The sequence below is a fragment of the Callorhinus ursinus genome, unplaced genomic scaffold (assembly GCF_003265705.2).
Source record: "Callorhinus ursinus isolate GAN/ISIS: 27379988/994484 unplaced genomic scaffold, GSC_fseal_2.0 scaffold51, whole genome shotgun sequence".
Taxonomy (NCBI): domain Eukaryota; kingdom Metazoa; phylum Chordata; class Mammalia; order Carnivora; family Otariidae; genus Callorhinus; species Callorhinus ursinus.
The window spans coordinates 1599702-1620909 of record NW_027397113.1 but is presented as its reverse complement, the minus strand read 5'-3'; the positions used below and the strand labels follow the sequence as shown (position 1 = coordinate 1620909).

Here is a 21208-nt window from a genome sequence, read left to right as displayed (position 1 = left end):
CATCACCATCACCGTCTTCATTTTCTTCACCGTCACCACCACCACCATCACCGTCTTCATTTTCTTCACCGTCACCACCACCACCATCACCGTCTTCATTTTCTTCACCATCACCACCACCATCACCATCACTGTCTTCATTTTCTTCACCGTCACCACCATCATCACCATCACCGTCTTCATTTTCTTCACTATCACCACCACCACCATCATCACTTTATAGGTTGAATTTTGTACCCCCCCAAATTCAAATGGTGAAATCGTAACCCCCAATATGTTGGTATTTGGAGATAGGGCTTTTAGGGGAGTGATTACAGTTACATGTGGTCATACCGGGGGGGCCCCAAGAGATGAATGTTGGGACAGAAGGGACAGAAGACCCCCCCCCACATGTGCACAGAGGAAAGGCCAGTGAGTAGTTCGCCATCTATGAGCCACGAAGAGAGGCCTCACCAGAAACTACATTTGTTGGCACCCTGACCTTACACTTCTAGCCTCCAAAACTTCGAGAAATAAACATCTGTTGTTTACTCCGCACAGCCTGTGGTGTTCTGCTGTGGCCGGGTGAGCTGACCAAGGCAATCCCTGCCATCAGCATCACTGCCTAGTACACACCCAAGTAACAATGTAAGACCTTCTCCTCCTCCTCAAAAATCATCTCTCTTGGGATTCTCAAGCCCCTGCAGACACCAGGGTTTCTAGAAGGCTTCTCAGAACCCAGAGCACAAAGCCCTGCCTTGAGCTTCTGACTCAGTGGGACTGGGAGGCTGGGGGCTGTGTATTTGCATTTTCTTTCAAGTCCCAAAGCGTTGCTGATGCGGCTGCTTCAGCATTTGGATGAAATCATTAAGCAAACGTTTGGCCAGATGAACTCGTGAAACGGTCCAAGATTTCTTAGTACAGCAGCTGAGGATCATGAGCGTTTTGCACGGAGCACTTCTGATCCCCTTAAACAACACAGCAAGCCATCATTCCCCCACACGCTCAACAGGAAGGGACTCTTCTTCCATAACTGGGAGGCGGGCGCTGTGAACGAGAATGAGAGCCGGGCACTTCGCAGGCGGGGATCCGCGGGCTGGATCACATCTCCATATCATTGCAGCACGAGGAGGCGGGAGACACGAGGGACGGAACCAGCTCCCAAATCAGTGGAGCCCGTCCGGGCATGCAGACCAGGCACCCCAGGCTCTGATCCCACCTGTTCCATGAGCAACCTTCGCAGGGCACAAAGTCCTATCATTCAACTGCATTTTGCATAACTGTCTTCCAGAACCATTTGGGCACTTATGACAGATAGCCTTGTATTGGAGTGGGTGCAGGACCTCTGCTGGGAGTGTGCACGAAGCATCCTGCCAGGACTCCCATAGGAGTGCCCCGTGCCAGGGAATCCCTGCCTGGGGGGATGGTTTAGCAGTAGGGACCAACAGGGAGGCCACCTATGTGCCGTCTGTCCCAGACGCCCTGCAAGGCTGCGTCCCTGGAGCACCAAGTGGCGGTCACAAGGCACTGCCCCAGAGAGTCAGAAAGGGCTCTTTTGTATTATCCAAGGATCAAAGGGCATCAGCTGTCCTTTTTAAGCAATTTAAACAATGTTTTGATTTAAAAAAAAAAAAAGGACCAATGACATCCATAATCTAGTGGCAAAGGAAATCTTTAAACGAAGACTACCACCAAGGCACAGCAAAGCCCAAAGGGGCAGACATGGCCACAAAGAAGTGGAAGGTGCCACGGCTCCCTCTAATCACCACTGGCAAGACGACACTTTCCCGGAGAGTAACCGCAGTCTTTCTAGACCAATGAACAAACCAGAAAGTCACCTCTGCGAAATACTCCCATTTTGCTCTAACCACCTGAAAGCCATGAGATTCGAAACCACAACCCAGGCCCACCGCAAGAGCGAACTAAGTGAACTTTCAATGGTGCTTATTAGATGTTCTGCCCAGTGTTTCGATTAAACTGGTTCATTTTCAAGACATCAAACCTGTACTTATTAGTAGTGCCTCAGAAGAGTATTAGGAAAACCATCCATGTGTGTCAGTTCTAAAATAAAGACCTCTCTTGGCTCAAAAAGATGCAAAAATTAATTCCAAATAAAATGACAGTCACTTAGATTTTCAGTCAAGTGGAGATAGCGGACAGTGTTTGCCATAACTTAATGCATTACCCAAAAAAAAAATTCGTTTCCACCCCGTCAGCTGCATCGAAATCAGATGAGCCCCGTGTCCACATGATGGGATTTTACTCGGTCATGAAGAGGGACGGAGCCCTGGCACATGCCACCACACGGACAACCCTTGAAACTGGTCTGCTGAGAGAAAGCAGCTGGACACCGAAGGTCACCTGTGGTGCGGTTCCTTTTCTACGAAATGTCCAAAACAGGTAAAGCCACAGACAGAAAGTGGATTGGTGGTTGCAGGGGCCCCGGGGGTGGGGGAGAGTGGGAAGCAACGGCTGATGTGTGGGGGCGCGGGGTTTTGTTTGGGGGTGATGCAATTCACATAGTAGTGATGCTCGCACAACATCGGGAATGTTCTTGCAGCCACTGAAATGCACCCTTGGAAGTGGTCGAAACGGTCAACGTTGTGTGATACGCATTCTACCACAATTTACACATAATTAGGACGGCAGCTTTGCACCCCGCCCCCGCCCCGTGGAGCACCTTGCCAACCGATGCTGGGCTAGGGTTGCTCCCCTCCACTCAGGGACCACAGGCCCTGTGGGGGTGCCAGAGATGACAGGCTGCCACCCCAAGACAGAGTCATGAAGGCTTTTCCACAGCTGCCCTCTCCAATAGCCCACAAAGACAAGTCGTTGGAGGGAACAGCTGACTGAAATGTGTCAGCAGCTCCAGCACAAAGAAGGGATGGCGCCAGGAGCACGCAGCCTCCGAAAGCAGGCGACATCCCCAGCGAGACGGGCCCGCCTCACGTCCAACACACAGGTCTGTGAGGAACCCCACATGGCCTCCCGCGACCGCGCACACGCAGGGGATGCTGGCTCTGAGAGCCCCCCACCTGGAACGGAGTCTGGCTGTTGTGGTTCTTCTGTTCCTTGTTCCCGCCCCGGAAGAGCAGCACTCTGGCACAGCTATCCTGCAGACGGAAAGAGAGAAAGCTGTTTGCGGGTCGGCAGCACAGACAGGCTCCAAAGGAACCGGCTCAGAGGCTCGGCTCCCAAGGGAATTGGGGACGTGCCCGGGTAAGGTCCCCAGGGTGCCCCTCTGCTCATCGGGGTGGTGAGGAGGAGGGCAAGCGGCCCCGCACCCTATCAGGTGAGGCTTAACTTCTGCAAACACTTTGGATGACTTGGCAAAATCTATACAAGTGTCTAATACCTGCATCCCGTGGCCAAACAATTCGACTCATTAAGACTGATCTATAGAACGTCTTGTGTGTGTGTGTATAAAATATATAACAAGAAAAATACCGGACGGAAAACACAACAAGAAAGAGAAAACCCAGAGGCAGCATAAATGTTCTAAAATAAGGGACAGTGGGAATGTATTCTAGAACATTCTTCACCTAGAAAGTTGTAGGAAAAAAACAGGTAGATCCACAAACCTGTAAAGAAGTACACCAAGAACTTCCAAGCAGAAAACACAGACTTTCCAAGTAGAGAGTCTCATAACAACAATACAGCGTAACTCCATTTATGTTTGAAAAGCCTCAAGGGGGTGAATGAGCAGACTGTAAGCACCAGCAGCTGCCAGTTCCGAGAGGGAGTGACCTGGCCAGTTGGAACCAGGACTCCAGAGCCCGGCAAGACCCCCGCTTCTGCAATCTCTTACAAATGCTCCGTACAGCCCAACGAGGATGCTCGCTGAAAAGTCCCACCATAAACACAAGAATAAATCCTCGCCAGGTACCGCCATTCATGCCCTCCCAGGTGGGACCCAGCCAGGGGCCCCCTCCCACCAAGGGAAGATTGTGAGTCAATATTAACCAAGCCTGAGACATGGTCCATCATTCTCCTTTTAATCAGAGTCCACGTGAGATCACGTTCCAGAGCTATCTCAAAATTAAAGGGCAAACAGTTTGCTCAGCTTGGTAACACTCATACCTTGTGTGTGCAAATGTGTATGCAAATGTGTGTGTACACGTGTGTGCAGAAGTGTGTGGGAACTTGTGTGTAGAAATGTGTGTATGCACGTGTGCGCAGCTCTCAGAATGCACGTAGAGGGCAGGTGTGTGTGGGCGTATGTGTGCATCTGTGTGCATGTGTGTATGCATGTGTGTGCAAGTGTGTGGGCATATGTGTGCACGTGTGTGCATGTGTGCGCGCAGCTCTGTGAGTATGCATGTATGGGGCAGGCGTGTGTGTGCATGTGTGTGCGCAGCTCTGGGAGTATGCTCGTATGGGGGCATGGGTGTGTGCATGTGTGTGTGTGCATAGCTCTGTGAGTATGCACATATGGGGCAGGCGTGTGCGGGCTTGTGTGTATGCATGTCTGCATGTGTGTGTGCATGTATGTGTGTGCATGTGTGTGCGTGTGTGTATCCATGTGTGTGTGCTGCTCTGTGAGTATGCACGTATGGGGGCAGGCGTGTGTGTATATGCATTGTGTGTGCATGTGCATGTGCGTGCAGCTCTGTGAGTATGCACGTATGGGGGCAGGCGTGTGTGGGCTTGTGTGTATGCATGTGTGTATGCATGTGTGTGCATGTGTGTATGCATGTGTACACACCTCTGTGAGTACGCACATATGGGGGCAGGCATGTGTGCGCTTGTCTATGTGCATGTGTGTATGCATGTGTGTGCTTGTGTCCATGTGTGTGCATGTATGTGTGTATGTGTGCATGAGTGTATGGCTATGTGCATATGTGTGCTTGTGCATGTGTGTATGCGTTTGTGTGCATGCGTGTGCATGCATGTGTGTACGTGTACATGAGTGCATGCCTAAGTGCATGTGTGTGCTTGTGCATGTGTGTGTGCATTTGTGTGCATGTGTGTGTGCAGCTCTGTGCATATGCACGTATGGGGGCAGGCGTGTGTGGGCATGTGGGTATGCAGGTGTGTGTACACGTGTCTGTGAATGTGCACACGTGTGGAGGTGGGCATGTGTGGGCACACGTGTGTAGGCATGTACGTGCATACTTGTATATGCAGGCATGGGTGTGTGCGGGCCTGTGTGTATTCACATGTGTGGGGTGGGTGTGCGTGTGTGTGCAGGTGTGTGTACACATGTCTATGGGCGTGTGCACACAATGTGGAGGTGGGCATGTGTGGGCACACACGTGTGTGTGTGTGTGTGCATGAGTGTGCACACGTGTCTGTGGGTGTGTGCACACAATGCGGAGGTGGGCATGTGTGGGCACACACGTGCATGTGTGTAGGGGCAGGCATGTGTGTGCACGTGTGTGGAGGCGGGGCTGTGCGTGCCAGTATGTGTGTAGGCACGTGTGTGCAGGCATGTGTGCATGTACATCTACATGGGTGTCTGCACATGTATACAGGCATGTGTGCACACATGTGCATGTGAGTGCATACATGTGTGCTCTGCCATCCAGCATCCCTGCTAGGGGCTGACAGGAAACCCATTTTGTAGACAAGGCACCGGAGGCCCAGAAAGGTTAAGTGAAAGACCTCGGCTTCGGAAAGGGAGCACGAGAGAACACTGTGACCCAGAGGAGTGGCCACGGGAAAGCTGGCTGTCTCCCCACACGGCTGCCGGCTGCCGAGGTCCTCCTAGAGGTCCCTCTTCTGTGATGCACCAAGGTGCGTCTCCATCTGCTTAAAAAAGTCAGTCGAGTGTAGACAGAGCAGCAGTCTGCATTTTTTTGTTTTGAGAGCCAAAGCATCAAGAAGAATATCATTTCCCCTGCCAATGATCTTCTCCGCAATATTTTCAGAGACACGTAAGACAACTACCCCAGCCTCCCCTTGGCAGCGAGGATCGCTAGGCTTGCCCCGCCCCCAGCCAGGCGGGCCATCCCTCAGGGTCACCACCTCCTGCAGGAGCCCAGGCGCCACCATGTTCGTTGTATACGTGAAGGAACAGACCCAGAAAGCACATTCGTTCATGCACACAACCAGTCGATACAGAGTGTCACTCCGGCCCCCGGGGACACAGAGCGCCGAGCAAACATGTGATGGAGAGAGCGAGGGCAGGTGGTCAGGGAAGCCCCCCGTCCCCCAGGAGCGGGTCCCTAAGCCAGCCCGAGGCGAGAGAAGAGCTGGGTGACAGTTAGGGGAAGTGTTCCCAGCAGTGCAAAGGCCCTGGTGCAGGCTGCACAATGTTGGAGCGAGGGGGCAGGGGCCTCCGGAGCAGTGGAGGGGCGCTCCCACCTCCAGACACCAGCTCATGCGCAGCGTGCACATCACTCCAGGCTCTGCAGGAGGCGCATCTGAGAGAAGCAAGCCCGGAGGGACGGCCAGTCGGGGGCGAGGGTGGCCGTCTGGGAGATGCCAGAGGCCAGGGCAAGGGTGGGAGGGGCAGCGGGGAGCCGGGGAGCCTGGGACGGAAGGGGCTGCGAGGAGCAGAGCGGCCGCCCGGACTCCGGAAGCCGCGGAGGGCGGGGCGCTGTTCACTCAGTGGGGAGGGGCCCCCTATGCAGTTTCCACAAGGCCTCTGGGCCGGGCAGGCGGCCCCACGGCCAGAGCTCAGGGCAGAGGTATTTTCTAGAAGGTATCCAAGGCCACAGATGGGCCTGCCTGAGGCCACCGCAGGAGAGAATGTGGGCCGGGGGCGGCACGTGGGGGTGGCCGGCTGCCCCCAGCGGGAGGGATGGAAGCCTAACGGGGTGGCAGGGGGGGAAAGCTCCCAGGAACTGCCAGGGAAGGCCTGGGGTCTGGAGACAAGCAAACGGGCAGATGGAGAACACGAGGAGGGCGCAACCAGATGCAGGCTACAGGTCTGCCCGGACGGCCCTGTGTCAAGGACAGAGCCAGGGTGAAATTCTGGATTGCCACGTCCCACCCGGTGCTTTCATCTCCACGGCATGAGGCTGATGTCCCCGATGGGATTTACTAAATACTCCAAAGTGTAAGTCGGGAACTCGCTTCCAGTTCGAACTACCCTCCGACACGTGCCTGGGTGGGCCAACTCGGAGAACAGGTGAAGTGTCAGCAGTGGTGAACAGCCGGGGTGAGGGCGGGAAGACGGGTGTCCCCAGAGCGGCTGGAACCCAGCCCCTTGGAAGAGCAGCACCCCAAAGACCACACCTGACCATGCCGTGGACCACGGCGCCGGTGCCTGACCTGGGCCCAGGGGAGCCCCGTCCCCACCCCAGCCACGGGCCACGGGAATGTGTCCCCGCAGCGTCGGGGCAAAGAAATACAGGGCGGGTTGGAAGCCCAGCTTTGCCGCTTACCAGCCGAGCTGCTGTGGACCAAGCATCCATCTCCTGACCTGTAGGAGAGAATGTCAACCAACGGCAGCCACTGAAGGCTCCCTGGAGATCTAAAGGGAAAGACCATGTGGACGCCCTCCTTCCACGACATACACACCCCCAGTGCCCCTGAGGATGACGACCCCCATGAGGCCCCGGGGAGGCAGCCACCGTGCTGACTGGTGCTCTGCTGACACCAGAAGGGCCACAGAGACGCAGCCTGTCTCTTCTTAGCTTGGGTCTCCCTGGAGTGAGAGGCAGGGCTTATTTCTCATCCTCCCCACAAATTGGCCTGGCCTAGTAACCTTTGATATTTAAGACTCCCTCCATTCCTTCATTATCTGAGCCAGAAAAACAAACTCCAGGCTTCTTCCCTCCCTCTGGGTCTCCAGAAAGAACCAGCAAGAAGCTGAGGGGCCTGAGAGATTAGACACAATTTGTTGCTTACAATCAAAGCCCTAATTAGTTGATTTCATAAGAGAAGGGAATATTATGATCAGTGTATTTTATTAGAAGTGTGCAGATGTGGTCTGCCTAAACTTGATAAAACACACACATCAAATCCATAAACCTGGATGCTTTTAGATTTAACAAGGAGAGGCTTGGCAAGGCGAATTAGCAGCAGCAGGACCTTCACCACCATCATCATGACCATCATCACCACCATCGCCATCATCATCATCATCACGAGCGTCAGCACCATCACCACCATCACCATCATCACCACCACCATCATCTCCATCATCATCACCACCATCACCATCAGCACCATCACCAACATCAGCACCATCACCATCAGTACCATAATCACCACCACCATCACCATCATCACCATCATCACCACCATCACCACCATGATCATCACCATCATCATCAGCAGCAGCAGCAGCAGCATCACCATCATCACCATCAGCATCATCACCACCATCATCACCACCACCATCATCTCCATCATCATCACCATCATCACCACCATCATCTCCATCATCACCATCATCACCACGACCATCACCATCATCACCATCACCATCATCACCAACACCATCACCAACATCAGCACCATCACCATCACCACCATCAGTACCATCATCACCATTACCACCATCACCAACATCAGCACCATCATCACCACCACCATCACCATCATCACCATCATCACCACCATCACCACCATCATCAGCAGCAGCAGCAGCAGCATCACCATCATCACCATAAGCATCATCACCACCATCATCACTACAATCATCAGCATCACCACCATGATCATCACCATCATCATCATCACCATCAGCAACAGCAGCATCACCATCATCACCATGACCACCACCATCACCATCACCACCACCATCACTGCCATCATTACCATTACAGCTACCATTTACTAAGCATCCACTGTGTGGCAGACATACCATATGTTTGTTTTCTATTTTAAGCCTCTTAGCAACCCTGGCAGTTAGGTAGAATTATCCTTACTTTACAGATGGGAGAATTCATTCCCCAAGAGAGACAGGAGTTTGCCCCAGACAACAGAGCATGGTCATGGTCTAGGCCCCGTGGAGCCCACACTGCCATGCCTCCTTGCACTACAACTCCACCTTACTGTGGCTGCTTCCGGTTCCCTTCCCTAAATCCTATTCCGACTTTACCACACTGTGTCCCCACCCCTGGAGCAGGCTACTTCTCAACATGATTTCCTGGAGTGCTCTGTATGTTCGCCCTCTGACACCCCTTTCTGCTGAAAGTTGCAAAGCGGCTCCTCTAGTCGGCACTGAGCCCGGCCTGATGCCGCCACATGATGCCCACATGTGTAGAGAGGAGGAGCGTAACACATTGGTGACATGGGAGGACAGGGCTCTGGTTAGGGACAATGTGTGGTGCATTGTGGCCTAGACCATGACCTTGCTGGGTTGTTGACCATGCTACAGAGGAGGGACACACAGCCTAGAGCAGCAGCAGGCTGATCTTGGGACCCTGGAGAGAGGGGACAGCTCTCACACGCCTACCCGGGCTTGCTGACACACTGGGGGCAAGTCGCTCAGCCTTGGAGCAGGGAGTCTGTCTACACGTGTGTCTGGGGAGCATGGAGATGCGGTCTTCCCCCCCAGGCTGGGCAAAGTATGGCGCCCAGCCTAACTCACCTTGCTGCCTGTTTTACAAATAAAGTTTGATCGGCAAACAGCCACACTCACTCACCTCGGCGTCGTCCGGGGCTGAGTTCATGCTGCAGCAGCAGAGTGGGAAGGCCGTGACCAAGCCCACGTGGCCCACAAAGCCAAAAATATCTACTAAGTGGCCCTTTACAGGAAATGTTTGCTCCTAAAAGAAAATACCTAAGAGAAAAAAATACTCCTCGGGCACATGGGGGAGGGTCTTCCCGAAGCCATCGGCTGAGGGCTGGGGACAGATGGGGGATACAGGCAGCGCGAGGCCAGTCACACCAGGCCCCGTCAACGAGTCAGAATGCGGACTACCGGACTGCTTGAACCTTCCCTAACGAAATACCACCGGCGCTCTCGAAGACCGTCTTTTCCACAATTATTTCAAGTGACAGAAAACATTTCTTCCTGTCTTTCTTTTTTCATTCATGATAAATTATGCTTGAAATCTACTGGGGAAAATTAAGGAACGCTTTCCCCCTCTAAGGCAACGATTAAGAAGCACGTATCGGCACAGATGTTTTACCAGCCAAAGCCAAGTCTCACGATGTGCGTTTTTCTGAATGCGGCCCAGCTAGGTATCTCCATGCTCACAAAGCCACCCCGACGTCCAAAAAACACTGTGCAGCACTGACTGCCCGCGCTGCACACAAATCCCACCAATACGCTCGCATTAAGGAGGAAGCCCACAGCTCTGCTGAAACACTCCCCAACCCCCTCTGGCTGAGCTGCTCTGCCGTGCCAGCCACGGAAGAGACCCTAAAAAATGGCAATCTATACCTCTGAGAAGCTGGGTCCAAGGGGGACAGGGTGCTAGGGAAAACAGGCAAGGCATAATAATGGCAGTTCACCCTGATTATCTTGCAAAGGGCTGCAGAGCAAACTACAGCTAATGCTCTCAGGGGCTCATTAGGAGAAGGCTTGACTAAGGGTGGGATATCTGAGTTGGGTCTTGAAGGATGCATAGGAGTTTTCTACAGCAAAGAATCTAGGAGGGTTTCATAGCTGGAAGTAAAGTGGTTGGAGGGGTCTGGTCTTGGAAGGGCCAGGGAAAGGACCTAGGTGTAGACAAAGGCTGAAGATTTCACCCAAAAAGATGGCTTCGTTCTGGGAAGATGATGTCAATGGCAGAGAAGACAAGCAAAGTGCACACAGCTTGGGGGCCCCCCCGAAAGATCTCCCCTCTGTTCCTCCAGGTGGTAGAGCCCCCCACATTCTGCTCAGCTGTTTAGTATAGTGTCCAGACCCCACCACCCTCCAGACTCAAAGTTCCTTGAAGTCAGGGATACAAGAAGAAAAGAAAGTCAGAGCAGAGAACACCTCCGATACTGGCATCCCGGAGTTATCTTGACCTTGAGCCTCAAGGACACTGACCCTCCTTCCCCCTCGCCCTGCCCCGAGCAGGTCCTGCAACCCACAGCCTCCTGGGAGCCCCAGACCCTTCCCACGGCCTCCACGAGCCTCTCCGCCGTCTTCAGCCGCACCGCGGTGCCTCTCGGCGGGACCAGCAGGGTGCTCACACAGTCCAGGGTACTGCTCCCTCGCCATTTGGGATTCATGCCCCTGGAGGCCAGGGATCATGTCCTACCCCTCAGGGCACACCAAACTAGCTCATCTCCAGCTTCCCTTGGTTTCTGGTCTAACACCAAAGAGTACGTGCTTCTTTTTGTTCACGCTGGGGTTCCACTTGTAGGTACAGTCCCCCTCCCAAAAAGGAAAGCAGGGTCTTGAAGAGATACTCGTATACCCACGTTCATGGCAGTATTATTCACAACGACCAAGAGGCAAAAGCGCCCGTGTGTCCATCAAGGGATGAATATGGATAAACAAAATGTGGTCCATCCATATAATGAAATATCACTGAGCCATAAGAAAGGACATTCGACAACTGTGACACATGGAAGGACCCTGAGGACACTGTGCTCCGTGAAATAAACCAGGCATATAAGGGCAATTGCTTTAGGAACCCACTCAGATGCGGTCCCCAGAGGAGTCAGAGGTAGACGGTGAGCACCAGGGGCCGCGAGGGGGACGGGGTGCTTCTCAGGTCAGAGTTTCCGTTGGGAAGATGGAAAGTCCTAGAAGGACAGCACTGCTGGTTGCACAGCGATGTGAACGTGCTTAATGACACGAACTCCATTGTAAAGGTGGTTAAAATCGAAATGATTTCGTCACGTATATGTTGCCACAGCTAAAGACAAAAAGCCCGTTGGGAGCGTGTTTGCACCCGCAGTGGTGGTAATTCGCCTTCGCTCCATGCTGGTCCGGCGCAAGTTTGGTGGGGTGCCAGACCGATCTCAGGAGCCCGGTCAGCCACATCCCTGCCCCTCTGCCCTGCACATCCCAGCAGACGGCCACCCCGGGGCGGGCAGAGTTTGCACCTGCAGCTGGGGAGGATGGAAACTAGAGGATCCTGGCTCCCCAGCTCGCTTCTGGAAGTGGACAGCGTGGTGGTGCGGCCTGGGGACTGCTCCTTTCTCTTCCCCACAACTCAGCTTCCTCTTTGCTATGACGGGGTAACCCATTCTCAAAGCAGCAGCTGCCAAGGGCTGGAGGTGTCCCCCCCAGCTTCCTCCCTGAAGCCCGAACCCCCAAGGCGAGCGATTGTGGAAATGGACCTTGAGGAGGGGTTGAGGGTCCAGGGAGGTCCTGACCTGACGGGACAGCGCCCTTGTCAGAAGAGACCGCAGAGTGCTCTTGCTCGCCCCCTGTGAGGACACAGAAGGCACCATCTGCAGTCAGCAGAGAGCTCTCACTGGGAAGGGAACGTGCCCGCACCCTGATCTTGGACCTGCAGCCTCCAGGACCATCTGTGGGGCTCTGTTAGGGCACCTGTGTTGAGCCAGACAGCACCCTGCAGGGCACTCAGCCCGGTCCCAGCGCCGGCACCCACACAGCCAGACAGGGTGTTGGGGGTGCACACCCACCAGCGTGCCCGCACTGACCTGGTTGTAGAGGGCGCAGATGTGTAGGGCCGTGTTCCCCGAGGCGTTCTGGGCCGCCATGTCGGCCCCGTAGAAGAGCAGGTGCTCCAGATGCTGCACGTGGCCGTACTTGCAGGCCTGCAACGAGAGTCCACGCTGTCAATGGGAAACCCACACACCAGTCTCCAAGTTCGCCATGTGCTCGGCCGACCCAGCCCAGCCCCCATGTGGGACCAGGACCCCAAATGCAGGGCCACCCACAGCGTCCTGAGCCTCAGGGGGACCATCAGACCCCTGGCTGGGATCAGGGTAGGGGAGCTCATCACAGGACCAAGGACTTATGCTGGCCTCCTGGACAGCAAGTCTGCGAAGGGCCCCAATGCTCCTTTCCTTTGGACCTGGGGACCCGACGCCCAGGGACACACGTGCTGTCTTCCTGCTGGCCTCAGTGACCAACCCCACAAAATGCAAACCAGGACACTCCATCTCTGGCCACACTTATCCAAACTCCCTGGCCCCGAGAGGGGGCGTGAAAACAGCAAGAAGCGGAACGTACAACCCCTGCTGTGTCCAGGGAAGGGAGCCGAGCCTGAACCAGGTGAGGGGCAGGCCCCATTGTTGCTATGAAATGTAACCCGCCCCTGAGGAGCGTTCAGGAGGCAGTGGGCAGGCAGCCCCACAGTGAGATTTCTCCCTCCCGGGGTCCTTCAAGGTGGTGATGTGTGCTATTCCTGAACCAACAAGGCTCTGGGGACAAAGAGATCTGCACCTAAGTCATGGACCTTCCATTTGCCAGAATGTTCCCCCATGAGCCTATGTCTTCACCTGTAGACATAAACCGTACATTCTTATGAGAATGTTCTTATGAGAATCATGTAGGATAAGGGACCCCAAAGGGCCCACGTGTTGCTCGGCATCAGGCTAGCCCCTGCCCGTGGCAGCTCTCGGGGAGCCGGGAGGCCCCGTACTGTGACAGCTCAGCCGGGGTCCAGGGCACGCTGCATGGTACCAGGGCAGCCCACGACCCTGGGCGGGCAGTCAGTTCCAACCAGCCCCCACCCCAACCACCTACTTCCCAGCACCTCGGGAAAGGCCAGCGTGTGGCCAGCGAAGGACAGCACTGGAGGTGGGAGGGCCAGGGTCCCCGTGAGCGGTGACAATGGGGATGGGAGCCGGGAAGGCCAGGAAGCGGGTCGTGACCCACACTTCTCAGGCCGAGCGTGGCCAGTGAAGCCCACGGCAGGAAGGAAACAGGCCACCAGGGGGCAGCTCTCCCTACCACGCATTCCGGATACCTGGGGCGGACTGTGGCACCTCGCCAAGGAAAGACAGTGGGAAAGATGCTCAAACTATTACTGGGACGAGCTTACACAGAGAACCCAAGAAACATGCACTTCTAACGCCACGTCCCCCGTGGGGCAGGCTCACTAGTTCACGAAGCAGGTGGTTACCCAGACATGGTTGCTGCCTGCCCTCCCCTCCCGTGGCAACAGTGCCTGCACTTCTTGTGGGGCCCCCAGCCCCACTCTCAGAGGTCAGGGGGCTGCCCCGCCGACTGCTGCTGGGGGACAGCCCAGGGGCCTCCACAACCCACAGAACCCCAGAGCTGCTGGGGCCCCCAGCAAAGGAGCAGGGCCACAGGGGCAAGAAAAGGAGGGAGGGCGGACAGATGTGGGGTCAAGGGCAGATGCACACACAGTCCGTGACAGGGCCCTCCGAGCCCCAGCCATGCCTGGACTCCTCGGGACATAGAGAGCCTGGCCAGAACTTCTATTTCCCGTTATACCAGTTTGAGTTGACAGCACTGTTCCTTAAATCAAGGGAGCCTGGGCTCATTGGCTCTCCCCAGAGGATGGGAGTAGAAAACCCCCATTTAGTGGCCATGACAGTGATCATTAATGCTGGCGAGAAATGCCAATGGATGCTAAGGCCATCCGTGGAATGGGGGATGAGGAAAGAGACTTAACAGCTTCAGAGACCCCACAAAATCCTAATTACAGGAGGAAAGACAGAAGCCTGGCGTTCTCCACCCGGCCAGAGGTCAGAGTGAACGTCACCGGTAATGGGCGAGGGTCACCACGTGCCCCCCGACAGGATGCCCGGAATGCGATATCCCTACACGAACACTCCTACAGTGTTCCTGCCAAAATGCACACCCTGGACCTCATCGAGAAGAAACACCGACCCAACCCAAGTTGCGAGGCAGTCTCCGAGCTGAGTGCCCCATAATCTTCGCAGGGGTTCCCGACGGAAGGCTTCCATGCGGGGTCCCGGATGGGATCCTTTCAGTATGAGGGACGTTATTGTGATGACGGACAAAACTCAAACATGGTCTGTGAGTGAAGGTATGTGGGGTTCTCCAGCATTCTAGCAACTCCTCTGTGTGTTTGAAACTGATAGTCCTTCACAATTTAGAAAGAGAACCTAGTCCTTGTTTGACACAAAGACCTCAAAGCTCACCAAAGTAAGAAATCTGTCCAGCCCCAAAATACGGTATGCTAACCCTTTCCCCCTTGAAACGGGCGTTGTGACTCCTGGCCTTCGAGAGACAGCTTAGAAGGGCTGCCAGAGGCCAGAGAGCTGAAACCTGACATACAGCACCCCTTACACTCCCGTATCTTAACCATCTGGATGAGGTGCTTTTTGGGAAATGCACGTGTGGGGGGCTCCACTCCACACCTACTCCCTGCAGATCTCCCGGGCTTGCGTGTTTGGAGAAGTTTCCCCAAGAGACCTCGGGGTTCATCCCAGCTATGCCAAACACCCACCCCATCACTAGCCAACCACACAATTTGGTGGAAATTAGGGAAAAGGGCGCGCCTTCCTTCCAGCACTTTACTGCCACCTGCTGGACACCTGCTGTGACAAATTTACTACCCTAAGGGGGCAGCAGATGCTTCTGCATGATTCTGTGCCACCAACAAAATTACTTAAATCCACACCACGCTTAGGCATTTCTCCTATGTAAAGCATGCGCTTAGAATGTGAACGGGAGACATCTCCATCAAATGGTTCGAAAACAATGCATCATGTCAGCCCTCTCTTGGTCAGGAAGTAAGGTGCCCAGCAGTACAGAGACACTCTTGGCCAAACACACGCACACGTGGCTTGCCTGACTCGAGCCACTGGCCGCCCCACGGCCGTGGGTTCCACAGTTTCCAAAGGCCAGTAGTGGTCTTGCTGCCAGCCCGAAGGGGAATGGGGGAAATGTGAGAATGAGCGTGTGGATGGCAGGTCAACCAGGAAGCGGCCAGTTCTGTGTTGGCCAGGGTTAGGAGCTGAACAATGTCCTCCCAAATTCCTCTGTTGGAGCCCTGACCCCCAGCACCCCACGATGTGACCATATGTGGAAAAGGGGACCGTGAAGAGATGATTAAGGTAACATGAAGCCACCGGGGTGGCCCTGATCCAGGGTGACCAGGGTCCCCGTAAGAAGAGGGGATCAGGGGACAGACCGCACGCAGGGACGACCCCGTGAGGACACGGGGGAGGACGGCCGTCCACACGCACACACGCACACGAGCAGAGAGGCTTCGGGGGGCCCCGCCCTGCCCGCAGGTGCATCCTGGGCTTCAGCCTCCAGGACCAGGGGACAGTGCTTGTCGGTCGTGTGAGCCCCGTCTGTGGGATTTCATCAAAACTGCCCGAACAAACCACTACAATCAGTTCAGATCAACTAGTCTCTAAGTTTCAGCCTGAAATGACATATAAAATGTCATGCTAAGAATTCCAAAAGGGAAGATGTGTTTTGACACCTGCGGTAGCGGTCACTTTCCCTATGGAGCCCACGGCTTTTATAACATGAGTTCTGGACAGAAGACATCTCTTGCAGCTTCCCTGGCATCACTAGGGTAGAACAGAGGCTCCGACCGTGGGCAGAAGGTGGCGCCCCTGCCATCCCAGCCTGGGGTCTTCACCCCTTCCCTCCCCTCCTGCAACCTCCTCTCCTCTCTGCCCCAAGAATTAGGGCTGGTTGGAAAGACAATTGCTTGGTGGGCTTCAATCCCTCCGCAAGCCCCCCTGCAAAAGGAAGCATTGATTACTTCTCTGAAGGAACCCTTGCTCGTCTGGGTGGGGTAGGGGTACGGGATACGGATCTGACGCCCTACGTCAGCATGTGGCAGACCCCCCAAAGCAAGGTAAGGCACTTCCTGTAGCTCCAACTGCTGGGGCTGTGGGGCTTGGCCGCTCGCAGTGGGGGGTGGGAGCTGAGGCGACAGCGTGTTCCAGGCAGGCGTGCTGGCAAGCTCTGATCCCTCCACCTAGCAGCTAGGGGACCCCAGACTCTCAGACCCGGGGGGGGGTCCTCATCTGTAAAGATGCAGACAACTGTGGCCTTCTGCATCCAGGGATAGGCTCGACCAAGGTTCTGTGGTCCCTGCGCCGATGGCCATAGGCCCTACTGTGCTGAGCCCAAACACCACGGGCATGCCATCCCCAGACCCACATGTGATGGCCCACCCCGTGAGGCCGGGGACGCCACCATCCCTGACCTGAGACAGCATCTGCCCATCACGGCAGCCAGGCTTGGATGCTCCACTCCACATGAAGCCTCTTCCCTGCTCTGATTAGAACTGGCCACTCCCTGTGGGGGCTCCCCGTCCACGCCTGCGCTCACGAGAGTCCCAGGCTCCCCTGGACATGGGGGGGCATCCCAGCGCACTAGGGAGACCCTAACTTAAAGGAAGACCAGAGTCCACGCCATCTAAAGGCTAATGCCTTCAGCCAACCATATTCAGGGAGCATGTGTGATGCATGCGTGCAGAGCCACGCTGTGTGGCTGGGAGCCGGTGACGGCACCCACCCAGGCAGACCTGGCGCTCCCGGATGCCACGAGTACCCTCAGGAACCTCCCCGGGGCCTGTTCCCTGACCATGCGGACGCGGAGAGAATTCCAAGGACTTGGAGCAGAGAGCTGAGAGGAAGTGGGGATGAGCCTTGTGGGGGAGGGGAGCCATGGCCATAAACTGTTAAATTTCTGGGGCGCCTGGGTGGCTCAGTCAGTGAAGCGTCAGCCTTCGGCTCGGGTCATGATCTCAGGATCCTGGGATCGAGCCCCGTATCGGGCTCCCTGCTCAGCAGGGAGTCTGCTTCTCCCTCTGCCCCCACCCCTGCCTGTGATCTCTCTCTTGCACATAAATAAAACCTCTGGGAAAAAAAGGAATTCTTGAGGAAATCAGATGAGATCTATAGTAAGGCCTGTGAGCAAAGTGGTTAAGTGCTCTCTGTCACATACTCTTTCTTTGTGACAAGGGCCAGGTGATGGTGATGATGGTGATGATGACCGTGACTAAGCAGATGAGGACTAAGACAGTGATTGGGGCGTGGCCGGGCGAGGGGGAGTGGCTAACTCACAGGCCAAGTCCCCTGCACTGACAACAGAAGGAGGGAACCCCCCTCCCTGAAACACAGTCAGAGGAACTCCAAGAGGGAGGGGGGGCGGGCGGGATCGAGCTCTCCCAGAGCCAGTACAGAGCACCGCCTGCGTGAGGGCGCGTGGGGCCCCAGGGCGGCTCCTCCACGGAGCAGCTGTCCCCAGACTGGGGGCAGCCACCCTCTCCAGAGCCCTCAGCCTCCCATAACCTACCCTGGAGTCCTGACGCAGCCAAACCCGCAGTCCCCAGGCCGCGTCAGGGTGCAGGCAAGACGCACAGGGGGACATCTTCCCCCTTCCCTTGATGTTCTTGGGCCGTGGGAATGTGTTTGGGTGTTTTTTTACTTTCTTCTTTCTGTTTCTTCGAATCTTCCACTCCTTCCATGTTGAACAGTTAGGGTAATCTGAAGAACAACTCGAGTTTGCAGACAAGCTGCATACAAAAACACGCGCTTCCACAGTCGGCCTGCAGGGGGCGGGCGTCCCCGGGCGCTGCGCGGCAGGTGTGGGATGGGAAGGGCCTCCCTCGACAGTTCAGCACCTGGCCTTGGCCTTGGCAGGAAGAAGAACCACCGCAGGACCCGTGAGCAGGCCTGGCTGTGGGCGCGCAGGATCCCTCCAAGGGTGTGGAGCCAGGCGGCTGGGAAGGAGCCGTCCCCACTCCAGGGCGCGAGGCAGAGGGACAAACGTCAAATGCAGAACCGCGGACCCCACAACTCCAAGGTGCTTCTCCTGCTAGCTCTGTGCAAAACCTGCCCCCTCTGTTTCCTCCTGCCACCAACGTGTGTCACATTAGGGGTGGTTTCTGTTGGCAAGACTGGAGGCGGTGGTGAGAGAGGGGCCGGGAGTGGACCCAGCTGTGGCCTTGGGCAGGTTACTCCCCCTCTCCGGGCCGGTTACCTTGTCTGAGTCATGGAGGCCAGCAGGTGTCTGCTGGGGTTGCTCCAGGGTGTGAAAGGTGGAGCCGATAAAGCAGATCAGGACGGTGTGGGAGCCGACTGAGTGCTGAGAATCTCAGAGGAGGGCAGCCGGTCTGATCTCTGCTTCACGCCTGCCTCCACCACCTCGTGGCCAGTCTCAGCCGCGGCAGACAAGACAGCGGGGCTCGGGAGGCAGGGACTTCACCCGGAAAATCGAGAACCTCTAGTAGGGAGGACCTGGCCTCCCAGGACGTTGTGGAAAAGAAACCCACCACCGGGGGACATGACACCATCCTGACGGGCGCCACGGGAAGCGGGATGCTCAGGCCTGGGAGCCCCCCGCTCCAAGCTCAAACTCAGCACCAGGGGCTGGGGCCCGTGCTCAGGGTCTCAGGGATGGAACCCGGCACACACGGGGACCAGAAATCACGGCTGGAGCCCACACTGCAGGAAGTGACCACCAGGAACGCCCCCCCCCCCCCCCCCACACACTGATGCTGCTTCATCTCAGGGTGGCCAGGGGCCAGGCTATCACACGCACCAGAGGGGAAAGGGACACTGGTGGCAGGCCTCCGGCTGGTGGAGGGCGAACCCGGCCCAGAGAACTCTCCAAAGCTGGGGCCCTGGCCGCAGGGTTCAAGCTCTAGCAACTCCACGTTCCCATCTACTCTACCCCTGACGCCCTGGCAGGTGGGGTCTTGCCGATGCCGGGGGGGTCTGCCCCTCCCCAGGCAAGTCAATTCTGACCACACAGGACTGGCCCAGAGGGCGGCTCTCAGACACAAACCGGCCCACACAGAGCCGTCACCGCCCCCTGCCTTACTGGGCTCTCGCCCTCAGGGCCACGACCCACCTGCCCTGGTCAGCCCAGACAGCCAGGGACAGCCCCAGTGCCCCTGAGCCCCTGACGTTATCCAGACCAGCCACGCCTCAGCCTGTCCCAGCCTCTACAAAAATCACAGTGAAGGCTCTTGGCCCCATTTCCCCCCGCTCCTGCTGCCTCCTGACCCAGCCCGGTGCTTCCCATGCGGCCCCCCCTGCCCCATCAGCCCCTCCTCCCAGGATCTGTGAGTAACACACCCTCTTTCCAACGGCAGCCAAGTCCCGATCGGTTGGCCTCACTGTACCTGCATGGTATTAAAACTACATGTCAAAACAGCGTTTGGGACAGGCCAGGAAATGACTCTGGAATGACCCAAAAGCACTCAGATGTGCAGCCATGGGGGCCAGAGTGACAACGGGCAGGATGAACAGAGGAGGCTCAGCACTGCACTCACATCAGATCCTTCCCACGGCCCGAGGGCGCCTCGGCCCGCTGATACCCACTTTATGGGTGAACAAATGGAGACCCCAGGGCACTCATCGCTACTCACTCCCCCGAGGGTCTCTCCCTGGATGGGGGCTGTGGGCAGCCAGGAGCAGCTTCGCGGGGCCCCCAGCTCACACCGCGGGACGGAACTGGACGCCTCCCCAGGCTGCTGACGAGTCAGGGCTGACCCAGCACGCAGAAGGCCAAGCGGGGTGGACCTGCCTGCACCCACAGCCCACCTGGGACCCCTCAGCACGGCTCGGCCCTCGGACCACAGTGGGTGGGGGTCATGACCCCACTCGGACCGGGCAAGTGTGGAAGGCCACAGTGGCTAAGGGAAAGGGACAGGTGGCACTGCCCATCCGGAGAACAGTTCAGAGACACCTCCCCCCCCTTCTAGCCCCTTCCCCTGGCCTTCCTGGGCCCTGCTCTCCCAGACCCACTGTCCACCCTGCTCTCCCAGACCCACTGTCCACCCTCCTCTGCCCGGAGACCCACTGTCCACCCTGCTCTCCCAGACCCACTGTCCACCCTGCTCTGCCCGGAGACCCTGACCCGGACACCTGCACCACTGGGCTCCCTGGTTGGCTGGCTCACACACAGCTCCGCCAATAGGAGGGAAGGACGAGAGAGAAGCCAGGGCAGTCCCCGCCTGCAGCACCCTCCCACCTCGGCTATCCCTGCTTCTGGGGCCACAGCTTCCTCTCCTGCTCGGGATGCGCTAACGACTCTTGATCTGAGCCATCAGGTGGATGCTGTTTCTTTACAAGACCGCAGCTGACACACCTCCAGCCCCATGGGTGCCAGGTGGGATCAGGGAAACGTGGGTCCTATGCATGAAAATTGGGCATCACACCAGGCCACTGGTACCAGAAAACAGGCAGCGCACCGGGTCACCCTTATCAGAAATCAGGCAGTGCACTGGGTCACCTGTATCAGAAATCAGGCAGCGCACTGGGTCTCCCGTATCAGAAATCAGACATCACACCGGGCCACCCTTATCAGAAATCAGACATCACACCGGGCCACCCTTATCAGAAATCAGGCATCACACTGGGTCACCCGTATCAGAAATCAGGCAGTGCACTGGGTCACCTGTATCAGAAATCAGGCAGCACACTGGGTCTCCCGTATCAGAAATCAGGCATCGCACCGGGCCACCCTTATCAGAAATCAGGCATCACACTGGGTCACCCG

The 21208-nt window shown here is 56.4% G+C and overlaps 1 protein-coding gene across 2 annotated transcripts in view; it reads right to left on the bottom strand.

Annotated features, from left to right (window-relative positions):
- SHANK2 (SH3 and multiple ankyrin repeat domains 2) overlaps window positions 1-21208 on the bottom strand; it is a 509587-nt gene that overhangs the window by 361432 nt on the left and 126947 nt on the right. For both annotated transcript variants that reach the window (XM_025878755.2, XM_073883345.1), the window contains exons 9-10: window positions 12430-12546; window positions 3015-3092 (exon numbers count right to left, since the gene is read on the bottom strand). In XM_025878755.2, the coding sequence (XP_025734540.1) occupies window positions 3015-3092; window positions 12430-12546 (195 nt within the window). The remainder of the gene's footprint in view (window positions 1-3014; window positions 3093-12429; window positions 12547-21208) is intronic.